The sequence below is a fragment of the Mustela lutreola genome, chromosome 3, assembly GCF_030435805.1.
Source record: "Mustela lutreola isolate mMusLut2 chromosome 3, mMusLut2.pri, whole genome shotgun sequence".
Taxonomy (NCBI): domain Eukaryota; kingdom Metazoa; phylum Chordata; class Mammalia; order Carnivora; family Mustelidae; genus Mustela; species Mustela lutreola.
Genome location: NC_081292.1, coordinates 36,911,097 through 36,931,055, shown reverse-complemented (window position 1 = coordinate 36,931,055; position 19,959 = coordinate 36,911,097). Strand labels below are relative to the sequence as shown.

At 42.0% G+C, this 19,959-nt stretch overlaps 1 protein-coding gene across 3 annotated transcripts in view; it reads left to right on the top strand.

Moving 5' to 3' along the window:
* SPAG1 (sperm associated antigen 1) overlaps positions 1-17,384 on the top strand; it is a 69,366-nt gene extending 51,982 nt beyond the window's left edge. For all 3 annotated transcript variants that reach the window (XM_059165920.1, XM_059165919.1, XM_059165921.1), the window contains 6 exons: positions 2,169-2,335; positions 5,040-5,172; positions 6,562-6,688; positions 14,573-14,737; positions 15,915-16,286; positions 16,394-17,384. In XM_059165920.1, coding sequence (XP_059021903.1) covers positions 2,169-2,335; positions 5,040-5,172; positions 6,562-6,688; positions 14,573-14,737; positions 15,915-16,286; positions 16,394-16,525 — 1,096 coding nt within the window. In that variant the 3' untranslated portion in view covers positions 16,526-17,384. The remainder of the gene's footprint in view (positions 1-2,168; positions 2,336-5,039; positions 5,173-6,561; positions 6,689-14,572; positions 14,738-15,914; positions 16,287-16,393) is intronic.
* The last annotated feature ends 2,575 nt before the right edge of the window (positions 17,385-19,959 follow it).

The following is a 19,959-nucleotide window of genomic DNA, read 5'->3' as shown; positions in this document are numbered from 1 at the left end:
AGTAGCCGACAGCGAGGAAGGGCCTCTTGGGAGGTGTTGTAGGAAAGCGAGTTCACAGTGATAGGCGGGAAGGTCTGAAGGGAGGGGTAGTTACCTGAGAGGCTGTGATTACTCCTATCTGTGAACCTTCTGCACTATGTATTTTGAAGTAAAATTCACGGAACATAAAATGGACTATTTTAAAGTACGCAAGTGAGTGGCCTTTAGTTCACACGTACACTTGTACAACCTACCACCTCTCTCTGGTTCCAGAACATTCATCATCCCCAAAGGAAACCCTGTATCCCATGAACAGCCACTCATCCCTTCTCTCAGCCCCTGGCAGCCACTCATCTGCTCTCTGTCTGCGGCTCTACCTGCCCTGGGCGGTCCCTGTGAGTGGAATCCTAGAGTCTGTGCCTTTCATGCTTGGCTTCTTTCACTTAGCGTGACGTTTTCAAGGTTCATGTTGTATGTAGACTCCATGAGTGCTTTTGTTTCTTTTTGTAGCTGAATAACAGTCCATTGTATGGAGATAGCACGTTTTGTTTATCCGTTCATCAGTGATGGACGTTGAGGTTGTTTCTGTCTTTGGGCTATTGGGAATCGTCTGCTGTGGGCATTTGTGTAAAGTTTTTGTTTGCACATCTGTTTTCAGTTCCTCTTGGGGTATATCTAGGAGTGGAATTGCTGGGTCATATGGGAATTCTATGTTTAGCTTTTTGAGGATTGTGTTGCACTTTTAATATGTACTTAGGTTCTTTTATACAGATTGAGTTTTAAGATTCTTTCATTTTTTAATTGAGTGTTTCTGTTACTGTATAAGAAGATGAGGAGGCTTTGTCTGGTTTGCCATATATATTTTTCTATACAATACCCATAAAATTTCACTGTTCTTTTTCATGAATCCCATATTTATGCTTGCTTTTCCATGTGAGCAACAGCAGCTTTTTTTTTTTTTAATTTAAACATTTGGGTTTATTTTGTTTCTGTCTTCCATTAACCATATTCCTCTCTTCCTCTCCAGGAATCTTATATGTTAAATTTCCCTGCATATACTTATTTACTCCCTGGCAACACATCATCTCTTTTCAGCTGCTTCTTCCTTCCTCTCTGCTGGTAATACAAGTTTTGCTTGAAAATTCTCTTTTCTAAAGCTTTTTTTTTTCTTCTGCAGTTGTGGGTGGTCTTACATTATTTTTGAAATTAGTTTCTTTACACTAAGATGTATGAGATTTGGTTTGCATAACCAAAGATCACTATTGAAATTTTAGTTTAAAAAAACTGTAAAAAAAGTATGTGGGTTGTATCTGTCTCTGTATAAATATAAAAACTACTCACACAAAAAGTACTGCTGAGTTAGCTAACTTGAATGTGTTCTACTAATTACCTGTAAATCTTCTCAGTCTTGGAACACCTTTTTTAAACCAGTTTCATTTGAAAGACATAATTCAGTTTTGTTTTTAAACTTAAATATGACAATGTGTATGTTTAAAATGATGACAAAGTGGTAATCAGGGATGTTAATCTGAACTTGATGATGGCCATTAGGTAAATTAATAACGTAAGGGCCCTTCCAGTATCCTGCCTTTCATCATTGTGTATATGAAAGCACAGTAATTGGATAATTGTAGAGACAAAAAAAATTTCAAGGTAAGACTATCTCAGCCATATGTAAAAAATGTTCTAAGAAAAAATAATGTTCCAAAAAGGAAACAAAAAACAGTGTTCCATACAGCAGCTTGCCCTCATGCGGTCTTGTATACCTGTCTTTGGTGTATGGTTTGGGCATAGACATTCTAAGTGTTTTTGATTATTCTCAAGAGTAATGCATTATCAGTTTAGTAATTACATTAGATAATCATGTGGGACATTTCTGCTAGGCCTCCTAAATTTTACCTTTATATTTTACTTTTTTTATCACATCACATATGCATTTAAAAATTTTTAAACCAATTAGAAATGCCTTCATTTTTTCTTTTGATACAAAAAGGATCTAAAGTTAACATAGTTTTGGGCAACTTTTAAAAATCCTTTTAAAGACCATTTATGGGGACAGCAGATAGCTTAAGACTGTGTTTTCTGTAGGGAAGTACACAAATGCAGCACTGTAAATCTTACTGTTGATTTGAGCTTCAGTGATATAAAAAAATGACATGATCAATAGAGAAAACTCCTTTTCTTTTTAGAATAACAAGAATTTTAATGAATCTGGATGGACCAAGCTGGCGGGAGAAGCTGTCACCCATTCCTGCTGTGCCCACTGCTGCACATGTGCGAGCCTGGCAGCCTGTGGCCACGACGCCCCCCAACCAAGGGGGAGATTCCTGCAGCCGGCCCCAGCCCAGCATCGCAGGTGGGGGAAGCCTACACATCCTTCTTTTCGAAGTTATCTTGAGCTGCGTGTCTGTTTTCACAGGAAAGCAGAAGGATAAGGGCATGCACTCGGGCATCAGACCCAGGTTTAAGTTAAGACCCTGTTTGCCCTCTACAGTTGTAAGAAGTTGCTTCCCACATCCACTGTCTAGTGTGTATGAAAGGGGAGGATTAGAATAACTGTCCTGTGGCTTGTTCTCAGGAATAAATGGAGATTTGCATACAAAATACTTAATAAAGGTTTAGTTAACAGTATTATTTTTAAAAAGAAGTAGCATGTAGTTCTTTCCTACACCTGTATGTGGCAGGGCTTAAAGTAATAAGATTGGTGTGTTTGAAATAAAAGAACAAAGCTCTACCACATAAATATCTAGCAGGTATTTCTTTCTGCCTTATATCATTGTTGTTAGCATATCTACATTCCCATAGTACCTACCTCATTGCTTTGTGCAAAGTCTTTAATAAATGGGACCCCACTCTTGCTTTCTGCTAAAAGCCGTTTGAGGCCCCATTTTTCCTTCCTGCTTAGGGACTCCATGTGGGTCCCTGGTTGAGGCTTATCTTGTAGAGACCCTGAGATTCCTGAGTCATCATGTGGCTCCCGTTAGACCCTCATCCTCTTCATTGAATAGAAGGGAAATGCAGGGAACATCTACTAAGGCTTTAAGATTATTCGGCAGTTCTTAGAAAACCTTGGAGCTCTCTGGTTTTCTAGAGCGGGCTATCAGTGGAGTCTCCCACAAAGCATTTGCTCAGTTAAGTGTAGTTGTTTATTAACAAAGAGCACGTCTAACTACACTGCAGATCTGTGTCAGCTAATCACAAGCATGAGTATAATCAGCGCTTTCTCTCCAGATTTATGTGGTTATTAGAATAGGTGCCAAAAGCTTAAATACAGTGGGAGAGGAAAAGCTTAAGGAAAGCTTTTCAGCAAATGGGCAGGGAGGAATCCCTGTGATACTCTATTTTAGGGCTTACATACAGCAGGATGTATGGGGAGTGTCGTTTGGTCCCATCGTGTGGTCTTTTGAAACACAAAACATTAGAAATACTCTGTGATTTGAAATAAAGGGCAAAAAGTTACTATTTTATGCCCTTGTGCTGGGGACAAATAAGATTATTGTTTACATTCCAAGTTTATACTATAAGTTTCAGATATCAAGATGTTTAGATTGGAAATTTAAAGGTATATTTGAAATTTTAATTTATGGATTCCAGTTTTCTATCAAGTTACTCCATTAGGTAGATTTCATTACATAGGTTTAAAACTTTAGGTTTTCGTACTTTATGTGTCATAGAAAACTTGTTGCAAGTACAGAAAATCTATTGACTTAATATGGTTTAAGGAATATCTTGGCTCATGTAACTGAAGGTTCAGCAGGGCTCCAGTCCTGACTGAAAATAATAGAACCTTAGCAGTTGTAGGCTTTGTGGGTAGAGGTCTGTGAATGTCCAAAGGGAGAGAGACACCACTGCTTTGGGTGGCATTAATTTAAAAGTGAGAAACTATGTTACCCTAGCTTTTTGGGTAGGGTAACCAAGCCCTAGCTTTTTTATCTATGCTGTTACTTTCTTGACTCCTGTTCTGTTGGTACCTCTTTAATGGGTCACGTTCCCATTCCTGAGCCGTCCCTATGACAAGGATATGCCGTGCCCCGATTGGCTGAGGCCTGTGTTCCTGATGGGTGGGGTCAGCTTCTCCTGAACCCCTAAGTTGAGTAGGAGGGGGGTGATAGCTGAGTGGACATAAAGGCACCATTAGGAAGGGGAGATGAACCCTAAGCAGAGTTGGCCGTGGTCACTGCAGGAGAGCAAGGCAGGAAATGGTAATAGTTGGGACTCTTTCACTGCAGATAACGGAAAACCCAGCCTTTTAAGGGAAAATGGTGGTCTCTTGGCTCCTATCATGGAAACGTCCGCAGGTAGAGTAGCTGCATGGATGGCTGGATTCAGGACTCAGAGGTTCTTCTTTAGCTCTCCGTCTTGGCCTCTTTCTTGCTTTTTTTGACCCCATCTTAGAAATACAGAGTCTCCCCTTGTAATCACCAGATGGCAGGGTAGCTCCTCTTCTCATATTCTAGGAGAAAGAGCAAGTGATACCAGAAGTGACCACAAAAATCTGGTTGTAGCTTATTGGCTCTCATAGGCCCATCCCTGACGAGTTAGATTACTGTGGCCAAGGAAGTATAATGTGCTGATGGTAACACAAAGCTTACTCCAAAGAGTTGGGCTAGGGTAGGGCTCGCTTTACCTAAACTGCAGGACAGAGAACGAGGGAGGTGTGGTGTGGTTTTTCCAAGGAGATGGGGTACTGAACAGACGTCCATCTCAGCTGTGAACAGGTTCATTTGTGCATTTTTTGTGAAATAGTTACTAAACCAAACACTGTATATGTTTGTATCTCCAGTAGAGAAGACATACCAATATGGGTAAAGTGATGTGATTACTTAGGTTTTATTTTCCAATTTGAAAAAAATATTGTTGTAATTGTATGATTTTTACTTATAGTCAGTTTGTCTTTTTAATTTGTATACAAAGTTTCATTCCACTTCAACTTCAGCTCTGCGTAGTTAGTGGTCAGGTTAACTTGCAAGAGAATATCTGCTTACATATGTACTGAAGATGTTGTGGAGGTGCTTATGTGAATCCTTCTTTTCTTTTCCCCCTTGGGGGGTGTCCCATAGATGAAAAAATGTTTAAAACCCTTAAAGAAGAAGGAAATCAATGTGTAAAGGACAAAAACTATAAAGATGCCCTTAGTAAATACAGTGAATGCTTAAAGATTAACAACAAGGAATGTGCCATTTATACAAACAGGCAAGTTCTTTGTAACTTTATGTATTTCTTACGTTAATTTTTTTGGTTAAAAAATACAGACAAATTAATTGCCAAAGTATTTTTTTCCCATCATTTTGACAATTTATATAGCATATTGTCCTAAGTGAGTGTTTTTCAGAGAGACTGACAGCATGCGGTGCGCGGGCTGGGGGGCACTGGCAGCCGCTCAGTTGGGCCTAAAACCGTCTCTCCCTTCGGCGTCAGTGCAGACAGCTCACCGCCCAGCTGTCCTGTCCTCCCTCCACCGGCCTGCCTTCCCCTGCCCTTCTCAGGCTTCTGAGGTGTAGATCCCTGTTTCACTCTGCATGCTCTCTGAGCCAGTCCATCTTCTCCGCAGTCCCACTAACGCCTTTCCGTGGGAACCCCTGCCCCCCTCCACCTCCCCTTGGGCTCCAGACCTGAGCAGTCCACTCCTGTCTGCACTCCTGACTGACTCCTCCCTCTCCCCGGCTGTCCCTGAGCTTGGATGTCCTCGTCCCAAATTCCTTGGTGGGAGCCTTTCTCTCCGCCCTCACCATTGCCGCTGTCCTGGGCCACCACGTCTCCTCCTAATGTGTGCAGCACCCTCCGTAGCACCCCGCAGGTCGTCTTCCCTCCGTCTCGTTCTCCAAGCTGCAGCTGGAGCCATCATTCTAAAACCCAGTAAACATGTTAGCCCGTTTGAGAACCCATCGGTGGACCTCCATGAAGCTCAGGAGAAAGCTCAGCCTTCTTTCCATGATTTACGGGACCCTTCACCATCTGGCCTGGCCTCCCTTCTACCTCACCCCTGCACCCAGCCATATGGCACTTTTCTTAGCCCATCAAGAGCACTGCATGTGGATGCGCTCTCTCTCTCTCTCTCTCTCTCTCTCACTCTCACTGTGAGACTCTGCTATTGCTGGGCCCTTGGCCACCACTCTCCCGTCCTACATCTGAATTCTCAGCCCAGTGCCTTGGACCTGAATAATTCTCACCTCCTACTCTGGAATTCAATTTGAATGTAACTTCTTCTGGGAATTGTTCCTGGACGACTCCTGCCCTTGCCTCAGCCCCACCAGATGCAGTGAGATTCTCAGCTGTGTGCTCCCAGAGCATTCTGTTTTAGATATTAGTGTGTTTGCACGATTTACTTGTTTCTCTCTTCCACTAGACTGTAGCCTCCTTGAGGGGCCCGGACTGTTATTTTGTTGGTGTTCTATCCCCAATGCCGTAATTACATGTATTGCATGAAAATGCCACGGTCGGAGTAAAATGTTAGGGTTCTGTGAGACAGCTGTGGTGTTGAAGCTGAGCTATGTTCTGGTTTTTATGAGCTGTCTGAATTCCCAGATACGTTGTTTTTGCTGTTCATAACGCATCATTACTTTCATAATTACGTTCTACCAGAGCTCTCTGTTACTTGAAACTGTGCCAGTTTGAAGAGGCAAAGCAGGACTGTGATCGGGCACTTCAGATCGATGATGGGAACGTGAAAGCATGCTATAGACGAGCTCTGGCTTATAAAGGACTCAAGGTGAGGAAAGCTTCATTTTCATCTGTAAATTGCCGCTCTGAAAATAGCATGTGGATTTTATGAACATAAATCCTGGATTTAATCCTGGTTCTGTGCGAATCAGGCTTACGACCTTGGAAGAGACTTCACATTTCCCCTACCATTGATGTAGAACTAGGTAATTTCTAAGATTTCCTTCCAGCTCAAAAATGAGGATTTATTTCCTGATTTTCTAAGGAATCTTTTTAGTTATCATAGGTCTACTTGAAGGAATAGGAAGATTGAATCACTGAAGGCAACCAGCGGTGTCACTGGTTCTTCCACCAAAGATTTGGGGTTGTCTATGGGGGTGGGAGGAAGGCGTTGGAATGGAAGATTGATTGACTCAGTGGAAGTTGGTAGAGACATAGTGGAGATTGGGAGGCTCATGGTGATTTGGGCCTTCAACTGGCTGGTCATCAGTGTGACTGTAGAGTGATAGAGAACCACATCCTTATTTCCAGAGGAAGTATTGTATAGTTACACTTTTACTTAGGCTGATTCTTCTGTGTGGAACTATTGGAATGAATGTTCATGTTTGTAGAAAATGACATCACAAGGAAAAATTAGAACATAGGGGGCTCTGGCATTTCTTGAAATTATGGTATTTCTTTAAAACCAATTTTTTTAGGGTCTAAAACAGTGCACTTCACATGTTGTAAGCCTGTCAGAGATTTTTTTAAATTGAGGTATAATTGACATGTAGCATGGTATTTGGGTATACAGAGTAGTGATCGATTTGCAAAATGCTCACCACGGTAAGTCTGGTTAGCAGCTCACCCGCGCACATCATTACCGTTGTTTTTTCTTGTAATGAGGACTTTTAAAGTTCTTCTGTTGTAGCAACTTTCATTTACAGTACTGTTGTTATTAACTGTTGTTAACTGTTGTCACTGTGCAGTACATTATTGTATGTCCCCATGACTTAATATTTTAATGGGAGGTTTGTACCTTTGGACCCATTTCACCCACTCCGCACCCCCTGCCTTGCCTCTGACAATGACCAGTTTGTTCTTAGTACCTGTGAATTCAGTTTTGTTTTTGTTTTCTGTTTTTTCCCTACGTTTCTTGTACAAGTGAAGTCATACGGTAATTGCCTTTCTCTGACTTATTTCACTTAGCATATGCCCTCAGGATCCATCCGTGTTGTTGCAAATGGTAGATTTCCTTTTGTTTAACTGAATAATCCTCCGTTGTGTAGGTACACTGCATTTTCTTTATCTGTTCATTTACTGATGGGCACTTAGGTGATTTCCACGTCTTGGTTGTTGTAAATATTGCTGCAGTGACCATGGGAGTGCTGGGATCTTTCCGATTTAGTATTTTCATTTCCTTCAGGTAAATACCCCGAGCTGGGATTGCTGGATCAGATGGTAGTTCTATTTTTTGTTTTTTGAGGAGTCTCCATGCTGTTTTCTGTAATAACTACACCAACATACATTCCCACCAGTGCACAAGGGTTCCCCTTTCTTTTTTTTTTTTTTTTTTTTTTTTAGCATAGTTGTTTTTTTTTTTTTTTTTTTAAAGATTTTATTTATTTATTTGACAGAGAGAGAACACAAGTAGGCAGAGAGGCAGGCAGAGAGAGAGGAGGAAGCAGGCTCTGCTGAGCAGAGAGCCCGATGCGGGACTCGATCCCAGGACCCTGAGATCATGACCTGAGCCGAAGGCAGCGGCTTAACCCACTGAGCCACCCAGGCGCCCAAGGGTTCCCCTTTCTACACATCTTCAGTAATACCCATTGTTTCTTTTTTGTTGAATTTAGCCATTCTGACAGGTGTGAGGTGATAACTCATTGTGGCTTTGATTTCCAGTTCCCTGATGGTCAGTGATGTTGAGCATCTTTTCATGTACGTGTTGCCCATCTGTGTGTCATCTTTGGAGAAATAATCTGTTCGGTTCCTCTGCTCTTTTACTAACCGGATTCTTTTTTTGATACTGAGTTGTAGGAGTTGTGTATTTTGGATATTAACTACTTATCAGATATGTGATTTGCAAATATTTTCTCCTACTTGATAGTTTTTTCATTTTGTTGATGGTTTCCTTCACTGTGCAGAAGCTTTTTAGTTTGGTGTGTCCGACTTGTTGATTTTGTTACCTGAGCTTTTGGTGTCAAATCCAAAGCCCAAGACCAGTGTCAAGGAGATTTATTGCCTATGTTTTCTTCTAGGACTTTTATGGTTTTAAGTCTTATGTTCGGATTTAACCCATTTTGTGTTGCTGTTTCTGTACAGTATAAGAGAGTGGTCCAGTTTTCCCAACACCACTTATTGAAGACTGTCCTTTCCCGTGAGAATTCTTGATCCCTTTGTCATAAATTAATTGACCACATATGCATGGGTTTATTTCTGGGCTCTCTATTCTGTTTTATTGTTCTCTGTGTTTGTTTTTATGCTGGTACTCTACTGTTTAGGTTACTATAGTTTTTTAATATATCTTGAAACCAGGAATTGTGATGCCTTCGGCTTTGTTCCTTTTCAAGATTGCTTGGCTGTTTGGGGTGTTGCCAAGTTCATATAAGTTTTAGGATTGTTTGTTTTATTTCTGTGAAAACGGCCATTGGAATTTTGAATAGGGATTGCATTGAATCTGTAGATGCTTCATGTAGTATAAACATTTTAACAGTATTAATTTTTCCACTGATGAGCATGAACTGTCTTCCCATTAATTTCTGTCATCTTTGGTTTCTTTCGTCAGTGTCTTACAGTTTTCACTATATATAGTATGTACAAATCTTTCACCTTTTTGGTTAAATTTATTGTGAGATATTTTATTCTTTTTGATAGTTATAAGTAGAATTTTCTTAATTTAGTTTTTGATTTTTGAATAATGTATATATCCCCATGTAGCCACCATTCCAGTCAAGGTAAATAACATTCACATCTTTCCAGAAAGTTCCCTGTGCCCATTTTTCCTTTATTTCCCTCCTTCTCTGCCCACCCCCAGGTAGCCATTCATCTGGTTTCTATCACTGTAGATTAGTTTTGCTTCTTTTTGGCAGTAACAGTATAATTGTATAGAATGTACTGTATTCTTTGGCTTTTTTTTTTTTTTAACTCAGCATAGCATTTGAGTTATCTATATTCTGTACCTGGAATTGTTTCTTTTTATTACTGAGTTTTATTACTGAATATATCACAGTTTTTTTTTACACATATTTACCAGTTAATTACTTCTAGATGTTTCCATTCTGGGGCTGTTAAGAATCAAGGTGCTGTGATTATTCCTGCCCACATTTTTTACAAAGTTGCACATGAACTGGTACAGCGAGAGGCCAGGTGCAGGTGGGACTGGGGATGGGGCGAGATGGTCGGATCATGAAGGGCCCGGGAGGTCTCGCTGTGGTGGACAGGCTTGATGCTGAAGGTGGTGGGAACCCCTGAGGGCCAAGGGGACATGAAGAGTCAGATTGGGCCGCAGCGCCAAAGCTGGATCACCGGGGGCCCAGCAGGGTTACCTGCCTGAAGGAAGGTAACAAATAGCCGGGGGAAGAGAGAAGAGTATTAGTTTGCCCGGAACTTCCATAACAAAAAGTACCCCACACATCGTGGCTTAAATGACAGAAATGTGTTTTCTTACGGTTCTTAGAGTTCTTAATTTTAAGATTAAGTTGTCAGCCGGGATGGCTCTTTCTGAGGGCTGTGAGGGAAGGACGCATTCTTGGCCCCTGTCTTTGGCTTGTGGATGGCTGTCTCCTCCCCGGGTCTTCACTTTGCCGTCTCTCTGTACACGTCTGTCTGCCAGCTTCCTCTTCTCGTAAGGACACTGGTCCTGCTGGATTAGGGTCCACCCTGACAACCTGATGGTAACTTGATTACTTGATTACTTCTTCAAAGAATCTGTCTCTTCAGAATGTGGTGCATTCTGAAGTGCTGTGGGTGAAGCCTCCCAGCAGAAGAATTTTCAGGGGGACACAGGTTAGCCCCTAGCAGGAAGTGAGGGGCTAATTCAAAGGTGTTTAAAGGTAAACACCTGAGAATAACATGTCCCGGGGAAGGAGCAAAGTGGGTAGCTCCCTGCTTCCTGGCTTGGGGATTGAGGGGTGCAGTGCAATAATGGGGGTGTTCAGGAGGAGGGAGAGGGATAGTTCAGTTTAACCTTACCGAGTTTGAGAGAATTCTTTCAGTTTCATGCCCATCACTCATCACTGACAGGGAAATATCTAAAAATATCTTCTACAAAACCTGGGTTTTGCTGCGAGAGGACAGCCCTTTTTCTACGTAATACAGCCAATGAGTCCAAGCTGTGCACATCCAGGGCCCAGACTTTTCTGTTTTCTAGATCCTAGATCCACTGAGGTGGTGCTCCAGCTGCCCTCGCGCTGCAGGAACACGCCGGGCGGGGGCGGGGGGGGGGCAGGAAGGGGAGGGGGTGCCCGGCGTGTTCTCAGGGATGTTGTAAAGGACACAGATCCAGAGCCGAGTGAACTCACGTAATCGGGTCGGGAACACACGTAATCGGGTCCTGAGCACGGGAGCCTCCGTCTGCGCGAGGCTGGCGGCACCACGTTCCCTGCGCGTGGGGGCCTTTACTGTCTACTCAGCAGGCCCCTGGCTCCCCTTGTGACCTGACCCCTGCGCCCCCCCCCCCCCCCGACCTTCTGTTAGCAACACGCTCCTTCCTAAACCTCAAGTAAAGGTTTCTTTGCTGGTGTGTGGCACCCTGAAGTAAGACAGGCTGCTTCAAAATTTCCTCCGCTTTTTCGGAGTTGTGTGGATTCCAGCCGGTGAGGGTAGATCTGCGACTCGTGGGTGTGTCCAGACTGAAAGCAGGTATTGGAGTAATCCTATCCCATTAGGTTCCGAGGCTGGCAGTTGGTTTTTCTGGTTTAAGTTTTTGTAGCTTCATTTATATATCCTGTCATTGGAGTTATGTGCCGAGCAAATACAATTTCAGGATCCTCAAAGGCGACAGCTGCCTATAAAATGCATCAGGACTCACAGCCGGATCCGCTTCATGTGTCTGTTGCGAGGAGGCTCCCAGTGTCCTGCCGCTGGTTCCCAGCCCAGCACCCGCTTTCTTAGATCTTTTGTTCTCTAGATGACTTTAACTGTGTGCAACTTTGAAAATCGTAGGGCTTTCACTTAAAATCTTTTTTTTCTTCCAAATTTTTGTATCAATTCCAGTTATCATACAGTGCACTAGTCGTTTCCGGTAGAGAATTCGGGGACTCAGCACTCATGCCAACAGGCGCCCCTCCCCCGCCCCACCTCCCCTCCCGGATGGAGCAGTTCTCTGTAGAAGTGTCTGTTTCTTGGTTCGCCCCTTCTTTCTCCCCCGTGTTCATTTGTTTTGTTTCGTAAGCTTCACGTGTGAGTCAAGTCCGGTGGTATTTGTCTCAGACTTTCTTGCTCGAGTGCCGCTCCTATGCTGGCTGTGGCTTGCAGTGGTGAAGAGCCCGTAGGGAATTTGCACCCATTAACTGGGCTGTGCTGTAAGGCCCAGACTAGCAGACGGTAATGGAATTGTTACTACAGTTGAAGCACACCTATTAATAGTATATATTTACAGGGGCACCTGGGTGGCTCAGTGGGTTGGGCCTCTGCCTTCAGCCAAGGTCATGATCCCAGGGTCCTGGGATCGAGCTCCGCGTCCGGCTCTCTGTTCAGCAGGGAGCCTGCTTCCCCTCCTCTCTCTCTGCCTGCCTCTCCGGCTACTTGTGATCTCTGTCTGTCAAATAAATAAATAAAATCTTTAAAAAAAATTTTAAAAAAAAGTATATATTTACATAAACATGTGGGATTATACTTTTTTTCTTTAAGGCCTAATGAGGTAATTAGCGACTTCAACTTTTCCTTCTTTTTGCTGGAGTCACACTTGCTCTGTGTAGGCTCTGCTCTTCCCTCTGCCGCACGCTGTGTCTCTCCAGCGCTTGTGTTCCCTGACAAGTGTAGCAAAAGGAGACTCCTTCCCCATCATTAGGATCCATGGAAAACCTTGGCTTTCTTAATTGCATTAGTGCTAGTCCATACTTTATTCATTTGTTTACGTTTTAAAAAACTGTTTCTCTTCCTAAGACAGAAGCTTCCACGGGGCCGTAGCTGCCTGACCGTTCTTGGGATCTGGCAGAGGGACTCCGCACTCTTCTCTCTCGTTCTCTCTTTACATTTACTTGCCCCTGTTGCAACTCTTAGCAAAGTGTCATTTCATGTTTTCTTAAGTCTCTTCCAGACAGATCGCTCTTTTGGCACAGATTTTTTTTAAATACAAAACAAAAATGTAAGTTGAAGTCCCCTGTGATGTGGGACTTCTTCCATTTCCAAGGCCATACTGTACAAATCTGTTTCCAGGCTTCTCACTGGGATTCCACAGCTGTGTTCTCATTCGCTTGGTGGGCATTGCTGCCGTGATCGTCCCAAGGATTCTCTGTGCCTCAGTTTCCTTATCTTTAAAAATGGGGATAGCAGGGGCGCCTGGGTGGCTCAGTGGGTTAAGCCTCTGCCTTCGGCTCAGGTCATGATCCCAGGGTTCTGGGATCGAATCCCGCACCGGGCTCTCTGCTCAGCAGGGAGACTGCTTCCCCCTCTCTCTCTCTCCCTCTCTGCCTGCCTCTCTGCCTACTTGTGATTTCTCTGTCTGTCAAATAAATAAATAAAATCTTTTTTAAAAATGGGGATAGCAGTTAGCATGTATAGGGCTATTGGGGGTAAACTAATACTAAATGCAGAGAATGGGAAGAGTTAAGAGTTACTACGACCGTAGCTTGCCCCGTTGCCCCTCTTCCTTGCCTTCCAGTTTGGTTCCTGGGATGAACACTTGGGCTGGACATACAGTGTCATTGTTTTTCTGTAGTCGGTTCCAGCTGCACTGTTGTGGCACAGAGTTATGTGGTTTGTGACTAATAGAATGTGATGGACTATGGTTTGTAAATAATTTACCTTTTTTACTGAACGAGAGCAGATCTACATTTATCTGTTTAAACAGGTCACTTTTGCTCTTGTGTCCTGCTGGGTGGAGGGGGGGAGGGATGCGGCCTGATGGCGAGCGCCCCAGGAACGCCCCATAAGCACTCGCTGCCTCGGCCTCCAGTGCGTATTCTTAATCAGTGGGTCGTAAATACTTAGGGAGGCTACACATCACTGAATTCTTTGCCTCCTTACAGAATTAATTTTGGTATAATCAAAACATTGGTCTAGTCTCTAATTCTTAAATGGCTTGTCACATCAGACTGTGATTTTGTGGTATCTCTCTCTACTACCAGATTCTTTGCTATGTTTTGTTAAGCTCAGATCTCCTTTTCTTTTCCGTCAGCCTTCCCAATGTGTTGTCTGACTCTCTGGAAGAACAAATGTTGCTGCCAGCCGCTGGAATGGCATACGACTTTGAAGGGTTTGACACAAGTGCAGAGTATTATGTGACAAGTGACATCTGGGCAGCCTGTACATAGGTTTAAAGTTTTCCTTATTAATTCATTTATCCTTGGTACAAGCCTTGTGAAAACCAGAGTAGATAAGCTTTTGTTATCCTTAAAGATGAGAAAACGGAAACTCAAAAGATGAAGTAGGATTTTGTTCCCGTTTCATAATTAGTAGTTGCTAACCTGAGGGTCTTCATTCTTCCACTCACTGCACTCAGCAGCAACACATGCCTCTTGTATACCAAGGACTGTGAAGGCTGTGGTGACCCCAAATTGAACTTGAGTCTTCCAGCTCCAGATTCTGTGCTCGCTCTTCTCTGGAGGATGTTCTGTGTTACGGGTGTTAATATTTTAGTTCAAGACTACTGTGTGGGCCTGACGTCATCCTCCGGCTACTAAAGGGAACCCCTGCACACGTTCTGTGCTACTCAGCTTAATCATTCTCACTCCCACTTGAGCTCATCTGTGCTTCATAATGAAAATGGTTTTCTCTGCCTTCCTCTTTTCAGGATTATCAGAAAAGTTTAAACGATCTCAATAAAGTTCTTCTACTAGATTCAAGTATTATTGAGGCAAAGATGGAACTGGAAGAAGTAACCAGATTCCTTAACATTAAGGACAATACAACATCATTCAGCAAAGAAAAGGAGAGAAGGAAAATTGAGATTCAAGAGGTATTTGATAATCTTTGAAAGTACTCTTCGGGGGATTTTATATTGGATTCTAAACTCAGATTCCTAGGAGTTCAGCAAAAAATGTCCTCAGTTTTGTTTTTATTCTAATCTCCAATGAAGAAATTTTAACCAGTTACAGAGACAGAATTTTCCGTTGCCATAATTAGCCATTGTATTTCCCAGCTTGGGTCCACGGAGGGTATTGGGATTCTGCATTACTGCAGTTCCTCCTTTCTCTGCCTTCCCCCCTACTCTGGCCTACAGTTTGCGTGGTTTTCCACCCAGATTGCTCTGGGGACCTGTCGCCATTGAACTTTGCTTCAGGGTAGACCTGGAGAATCCTGATAGGACTGAAATCCTGAAAATTTCAGTGGCCTTGCCATACACAATAGGGATTTTTAGATTGATTTAGGCCTTGTTAGCACTCAGAAACAGGACTGGCCTCATCAGAGGTCTTGGACAGTCACTCCTGACTCAGACTCAGTTTCTTGTGCTCTAGCTTTTTGCTTTGCCTTTGTTGAAGAATGTCAGCTCATGGGGCACCTGGGTGACTCAGTGGGTTAAGTGTCTGCCTCTTGATTTTGGCTCAGGTCATGATCTCAGGATTGTGAGATCAAGCCCTGCGTCAGCCTCTGAGCCCATCGTGGAGTCTGGCTTAGGATTCTCTCTCCCTCTGCTGCTCTCCTCCCTGCCATGTGTGTGCGCACGCGCACGCTCCACCCAAAAAAAGCCAGTTCCTGAATTCTTGTGTATTCACGAATGCTGATATCATCCCATTTATCACCTTATATTTCCATTATAGAGTAAAAGCCAAAAAGTGAGAGAAACCAGAAATCTTGTCCCTCTAAGGAGGAAAGAAAAAAGTCTCATGTTCATGTCTCTGTTAAATGTAAGAAAATAATTAAGCGTAAAATTTATCATGAAAAAGATAAAGTTGTTATGGGTCTTCTTTCATGGAAAACTATAAAAAAAATTTAAAATACTTTCATGAATGGATATTTAAAACTTTTTCCTAAAATGAGTAGATTTTACTATTATAAATTACACACTTTTCACTTAGAATTTGACTAAAATATAGCTTACTAGTGTTTTCCAGCTCCTTCCCATTTTAATAATTGTATCTTGGGATGTGTGCAGTGGCTGTTATGTCACGGTTTCATTTTTTTCCTTCATGAAGGTGAGCGAAGGCCAGGAAGAGGAGCCTGGAAGGACCTCGGAGGAGCTCTCCACTGACTGCCCTGTCTCTGAGAACGGGGACACAACCAGTGGGCCACCAGAATTCTATGAAAAACTACCCATCACCAAGCCTAACAACGCCTATGAGTTTGGTCAGGTTATAAATGCTATCAGTATGCGGAACGATAAAGAAGCCTGTGCACACCTTTTAACCCTCACTGAACCGAAAGATTTGCCAGTGTTGTTGAGTAACAAACTTGAAGGGGATACATTCCTCCTCCTTATTCAGTCTCTGAAAAATAATCTTATTGGTAAAGATCCCTCATTGGTGTATCAGCATCTTTTATATCTGAGTAAAGCAGAGAGGTTCAAGGTAAGTGCAAAATAACTTAATAATACCTGATTTTCTTCCAGGATTTCTGTAACTCAAAAATGTTCATTTTTCTTAATTAAGCTAATAAGTTTTTCTCTTTCTTCCAGATGATGTTGACACTAATTAGCAAGGGCCAAAAGGAGCAAATTGAACAGCTCTTTGATGACCTCTCAGGCACACCTAACAAGCATTTTACTTTAGAAGATGTACAGGCCCTAAAAAGGAACTATGAGCTTTAAGTCAAGACTGTTGTTAGATTTCTTCCATGCATGTATGTGTTCCAGTAATGCTAGTGGGATGGTATTGTAATAGAGTTGCATGGATGAAACCTGGTTTAGAAAAGATCCTTTGATCTGGAGTATAAAGTATTTTACTTATTTTTATACATAGAACATGTATATTCTACAATATGCTTTTTATCAGTTGTAAATATTTTCTTACGTACCAAGACCTAACATCTTTATATTTAACAATTATATTTGGAACTTGTTTAAAGTACATTTTAATTTGTAGTACACATTTTCTTTTAATTACTCTCGTTGAAAATTTGAGTTGAATTACATTTCTTTGGACTATGAAGGATTCCTCTAAAGTGTGATAGAAATGCATTTCTTTAAAAATCATTAACAGTGATTATTATATTACCTTTATTTCCTGCTATGATACATATATATATAAATCCCTTTTGTACTAGTTGTATATTACAGTAAGCTAGAGTGAAATGCAACACTTAAGTCTTATAATAAATGATTAATAGTGATTATTAATTTAAGAGCTTTAAGAGGAACTTATTTTTTTCTTAACATGGAAACATTCAGAACAAAAATTGGCAAAAATTTCTACTACTTTTTACTAGATTTTAAATTAAATATCTTGCTTATGTAAATAACAAAATCACTACTGTATAAAAGCAGACTAAGCCTGCATTTTGTCCCCTCCACATTTTCCTCCAAGTTTAAATGTCCCTTTTCCTCCTCCTTTAAGCATGACCGTATTTATTCCCTTGAAGTGAAGAGATCTTATCATACTGAAAATTCCTTTGTTAACTTGGTCAAAGTAAAGGCATTTCTTAAAATAAAACACTCAGGTCTGTATCAATGTACTGTCCTTTATTCCTGTAGTTGTTAGAGTCAGTTCTCTTTTCATATTCAGTATCAGATCTTTCAGAATTACAAAATTTTTAAGAATCACTGTGGGTAAATGATAATTTTCAAGCTCTGGCATTTTTCTTTTTAACTGTTCTTTGTTCATTAATGAAAATCTGTGACTCTAGTCTTCAAGCAAAGCAAAGTTTTAGTAAACTTCAGAGACCTTAAAAGGAAACCTTCTCTTTTGTCCACAGTTACATACCCAGCACCTAGCTGCACAAGCCGTCTGGCGGTGGCAGACCTCTCCTTCAGAGGAGGTGCAAAGCAGTGAGTGCCTGTTGTGGGTCATGGCGGGAGAAATCCCATTTGTCTCCAGCAGCAGCCAGGGTACTGCAGTGGGACCGCCATGACTGTGAGGGGAAGGGAAGGGAAGGGAAGGAAGCAGATAAAATATCAAAGGGCATTAAAAGAACGCAGTTGCTGCGGACTGCTTCAAGACTTCAGCAGGAAGTCAGCCCATATACCTCTGGAAGTATCCCACTCAAGGATCTCCCAACCACATTGCCCCACCGGGTCCACAGGCACCCCGCAGCCCTAAGTGCTAAACTCACAGCAGCTCCCACTATGTGGCTGGGTGCCCGTGCATGCTCCTGATGGGGCAGTGGGAACAGGTGTGCTGATCAGAGTGTTCTCAGAAAAAGGGACCAGGGTCTGTGGGCAAGGGAGGAATCGCCAACTGGAGCCTTGGAGCTATAGCGCCACCTTCCGGAAAATAGGTGTCGAGCAGCCAGCCTGGTGAGTTATAAGAAAAGATAAAGTTTTAAGAATTCTGCCACTAGAGGGAGCAAGAAGAGTGGAGTGGCTGAAAAGTGAAGGTAGCAGGGCCTGGGAGCAGCACTCCTGTCAGAAGGTAATCAGTAAAGGCTCTGGAGCCGGCGGCTACTTGAAATGGGAGAACAGCAATGCAAATCCACAAACACGAAAATCAAAACTTTCACCCCCAAAAGATCTCAATAATTCAATTCATCTTAAAGACACACAATATTGCGAATCTAGCTGATGAAGAATTCGGAATAACTGTTTTGAAGGACACAACTAGTTACTAAGAAAAAAATGATATTAGGAAGGAAAATACATACAATTAGGAAGGGAACTACATACAATAATACATACTTCTGTAAAAAATGATTTTAGAGAATGTGCATAAGCAGGGGTGAGGGAGCAGAGGGCAGGGCAAAGCCGACTCCTCACTGACAAGGGAGCCCAAAGCAGGGCTTGATCCCAGGACCCTGAGATCATGACCCAAGTTGAAACCAAGAGTCAGATGCTCAACTGACTCAGCCACCCAGGCGTCCCAAACAAAATGATTTATCAGAGAGAGAAAAAACATAACTAAATTCTGGAGTTGAATTCAGTGAATGAAATGAATACATTAGCCTCTGCAGTAGAATAGAGCAGGTGGAAGACAGAATAAATGACTTAGCAGATAGGAATTTTGAAAGAATCCACGATCCAGAAGACAAGAAGGCGGCAGAAATTTAAAAAAAAACAAAAACTGAAAGCTCTCCTAAATCTGGAGAAAGAATTGAACATCCAAATTCACAAAGTTTGTAGATCACCCTATTACCTCAATGTGGAAATACCTTCTCCTAGACAGGTTACAAGGAAACTACCGAAAATCAGGATCCTAAAGGCAGCTGGGGGTAAAAGTGTAATTTACAAAGGAACCCCCGTGAAGCTATCAGATTTCTCAGCAAAAAAAGGCCCTACAGGCCAGGAGAGAGTGGAATGACATATTCAAAGTATCAAAAAACAAACTGCCAGCCAGAGTTATAAAGGCTTGCCCAACAGACAAAAGCTGTGGGAATTTATCACCACTAGGTCTGCCTCGCAAGAAATGCTGAAAGGAGTTCTTCAAGCTGAAATGAAAAGATGCTAATCAGTGACATGAAAACATCTTTACACTGGTAAAGGTGAAAAATAAATTTAGAAAACTCCAATTCTATAATAGAATAGTATATTAGCCACTTAACTATATAGTATAAAGGTTAAAGGAAGAGTATTAAAAAGAACTTACCACTATAATTTGCTAACAGGACACAATATAAAAAGATGAATTGTAATAAAAATATAGGAGTAAAAGAGTAGAGCTTTTATAGGCAAATGAAGATAAGCTATCAGCATAAAATGGACTATTCCATGTATGAAATGTTTTATGTAAGCCTCATGTTAACCACAAAGCAAAAATCTAGATTCACAGGAGATTAAAAAGGGGAAACATAAACATGGTGTATACCCACCATGGAAAATCACAAAGGTGAAACAAACAGGAAGGAAAAAGGAAGGGGTGGGGTAGGGGGAGGAAGGACCTGGGAAAAGGAACGGAAATATAGAACAATCAGAGCAATCAGTAAGATGGAAATTTTAAGTTGTTGTAAATCCCTACATATCAATAATTACTCTAAATGTAAACTGAGTTCACCAATCAAAAGGCAGAGAGTGGCTGGATAGAAAAAGACTCAACTATATGCTCCCCACAAGAGACTTCAGCTCTAAGAACACACACAGGCTCCAAGTAAAGGGAA